General features: G+C 47.5%; 1 protein-coding gene across 1 annotated transcript in view; it reads right to left on the bottom strand.

Moving 5' to 3' along the window:
- Positions 1–2195, bottom strand: part of LOC311328553 (coronin-7-like) — a gene marked incomplete at both ends in the record, with an annotated part of 5890 nt that extends 3695 nt beyond the window's left edge. Inside the window, 2 exons of the mRNA XM_084462503.1 lie at positions 977–1072; positions 2037–2195. Of these exons, the coding sequence (XP_084318629.1) occupies positions 977–1072; positions 2037–2195 (255 nt within the window). The remainder of the gene's footprint in view (positions 1–976; positions 1073–2036) is intronic.
- Positions 2196–3126: the final 931 nt, after the last annotated feature.

Genomic DNA, 3126 nt, shown 5'->3' with positions numbered 1-3126 from the left:
GAAGTGTATAGATTAGGGTTATATATATGAAGTGTCTAGACTAGGGTTATATATATGAAGTGTCTAGACTAGGGTTATATATATGAAGTGTCTAGACTAGGGTTATATAGTATGAAGTGTAGACTAGGGTTATATATATGAAGTGTCTAGACTAGGGTTATATATATGAAGTGTCTAGACTAGGGTTATATATATGAAGTGTCTAGACTAGGGTTATATAGTATGAAGTGTAGACTAGGGTTATATATATGAAGTGTCTAGACTAGGGTTATATATTATGAAGTGTAGACTAGGGTTATATATTATGAAGTGTATAGACTAAGGTTATATATATGAAGTGTCTAGACTAGGGTTATATAGTATGAAGTGTCTAGACTAGGGTTATATATATGAAGTGTATAGACTAGGGTTATATATATGAAGTGTATAGACTAGGGTTATATAGTATGAAGTGTCTAGACTAGGGTTATATAGTATGAAGTGTATAGACTAGGGTTATATATATGAAGTGTCTAGACTAGGGTTATATATTATGAAGTGTCTAGACTAGGGTTATATATTATGAAGTGTCTAGACTAGGGTTATATATTATGAAGTGTATAGACTAGGGTTATATAGTATTAAGTGTATAGACTAGGGTTATATAGTATGAAGTGTCTAGACTAGGGTTATATATTATGAAGTGTCTAGACTAGGGTTATATATTATGAAGTGTCTAGACTAGGGTTATATATATGAAGTGTCTAGACTAGGGTTATATATATGAAGTGCCTAGACTAGGGTTATATATTATGAAGTGTCTAGACTAGGGTTATATATTATGAAGTGTATAGACTAGGGTTATATAGTATTAAGTGTATAGACTAGGGTTATATATATGAAGTGTATAGACTAGGGTTATATAGTATTAAGTGTATAGACTAGGGTTATATAGTATTAAGTGTATAGACTAGGGTTATATATATGAAGTGCGTACCTGTTTGTTTCCTCCCTCCCACCACTCGTCGGCTGTCATGGCTGCAGTCCGGCCCAGCGTGTCTGGGTAGAGGTCAGCGTGGAACTCCTGTCCTGACTGCACACACACAGCCACATGCACACACACACACACACAGCCAAACGCACACACACACAGCCATACACACACACACAGCCACATGCACACACACAGCCAAACGCACACACACACACGCACACACACACAGCCAAACACACACACACAGCCACATGCACACACACACAGCCACATGCACACACACACACACAGCCACATGCACACACACACAGCCACACGCACACACACAGCCAAACACACACACACACAGCCACATGCACACACACACACACACAGCCACACGCACACACACACAGCCACATGCACACACACAGCCACATGCACACACACACAGCCACACGCACGCACACACACACAGCCACATGCACACACACACAGCCAAACGCACACACACACAGCCACACGCACACACACACACAGCCAAACGCACACACACACAGCCACATGCACACACACACAGCCACATGCACACACACACACAGCCACACGCACACACACACAGCCACATGCACACACACACAGCCAAACACACACACACACAGCCACATGCACACACACACACACAGCCACACGCACACACACACAGCCACACACACACACACAGCCACACACACACACACACACAGCCACACACACACACACACAGCCACACGCACACACACACACACAGCCACATGCACACACACACAGCCAAACACACACACACACAGCCACATGCACACACACACACACAGCCACACGCACACACACACAGCCACACGCGCACACACACACACAGCCACACGCACACACACACACACAGCCACATGCACACACACACAGCCAAACACACACACACACAGCCACACACACAGCCACACACACACGCACACACACACACACACAAATTCATATCATCGCATTATAGGACATGATTCAATTTGAAAGTGATGCTCTGTAGAGTGTGTGTTAGGTCGCCGCCCACCTTGCGAGGAACGTGGTAGCTGATTGGCACGATGAAGCTGTCCGTCAGCTGCAGCACACGCAGAACCTCGCAGGACATGACGTCCAGCGCCAGCTTGGGCACCATGGCGACGCCCCGAGTGGGGGCGTCGGTCAGACAGTGACTCACTGGGGGGGGGGAGAGAAAGAGAGAGAGGGGTGGGGGGGGGGTGGTAGCGAGGGATTGGGCAAGAGGGAGAGAAAGAGCCAGTGAGAGAGATAGAGGGAGAGAGACAGTGAGATAGAGACAGATAGAGAGAGAGAAACTAGAAAGTACATTTCCTGGAGAAAATGTGAGGTGGGCTAGCTGCTGCAGCTGTATGCAACAGCTACTGCTAGAACTACTATGGACCAGGCAATCTCCATGCACCCACAGGCGAAGACCGTGCGTCTCTAGCCCACTCAGGGGCTGAGTTGTGGGGTCTGTGGCGTGGACAGTGGCATGGTGGCGAGACTCCGCCCCCTCAGGTCAGAGCCAGTCGGGGACAGTGTACCCCTCTCCAGGCCACCTACCTGACTCTACCGGTGAAGACCATGTGTCTCTAACCCACTCAGGGGCTGAGTTGTGGGGCCCGTGGCGTGGATAGTGGCGTGCTGGTTAGGCCCCGCCCCCTTGGGTCACAGCTAGTCGGGGACAGTACAGTGACCTCCGGGCAATTTCCATGCATCCACCATTAAAGACTGTGTGTCTCTAGCCCACTCAGGGGCTGAAAAGTGGGTTCTGTGGCATGAATAGTGGCGTGGTGGTGAGGCTCCGCCCCTTTTGGTCATAGCCAGTCAGGGACGGTGTACTCCTCGCCGGGCTACCCACCGGTCCCCACCAGTGAAGATCATGTGTCTCTATTCCACTTTGGCTGAGTTCTGTGCTACCGCATTAGTTATAAAAGGGTGCCTGTACCTTTAAGAGAGGCCGAATTAGCAGCTCAAAAGTTATCACCATATGTTTTAATGGGGAGCGTAGTTACCGAACAAATCATCATACCTCAAAAACGCTAAGGCACACAGCTTAGATACTTACATTGTACGAATCAGCACAGTTGTGTGAACATTTCTATATATAATATGTGTATGAG

This window comes from Borostomias antarcticus (genome assembly GCF_949987555.1).
Source record: "Borostomias antarcticus genome assembly, contig: scaffold_830, whole genome shotgun sequence".
Taxonomy (NCBI): Eukaryota; Metazoa; Chordata; class Actinopteri; order Stomiiformes; family Stomiidae; genus Borostomias; species Borostomias antarcticus.
The sequence above is the reverse complement of the archived record's forward strand: the minus strand, read 5'-3'. Positions and strand labels throughout refer to the sequence as shown.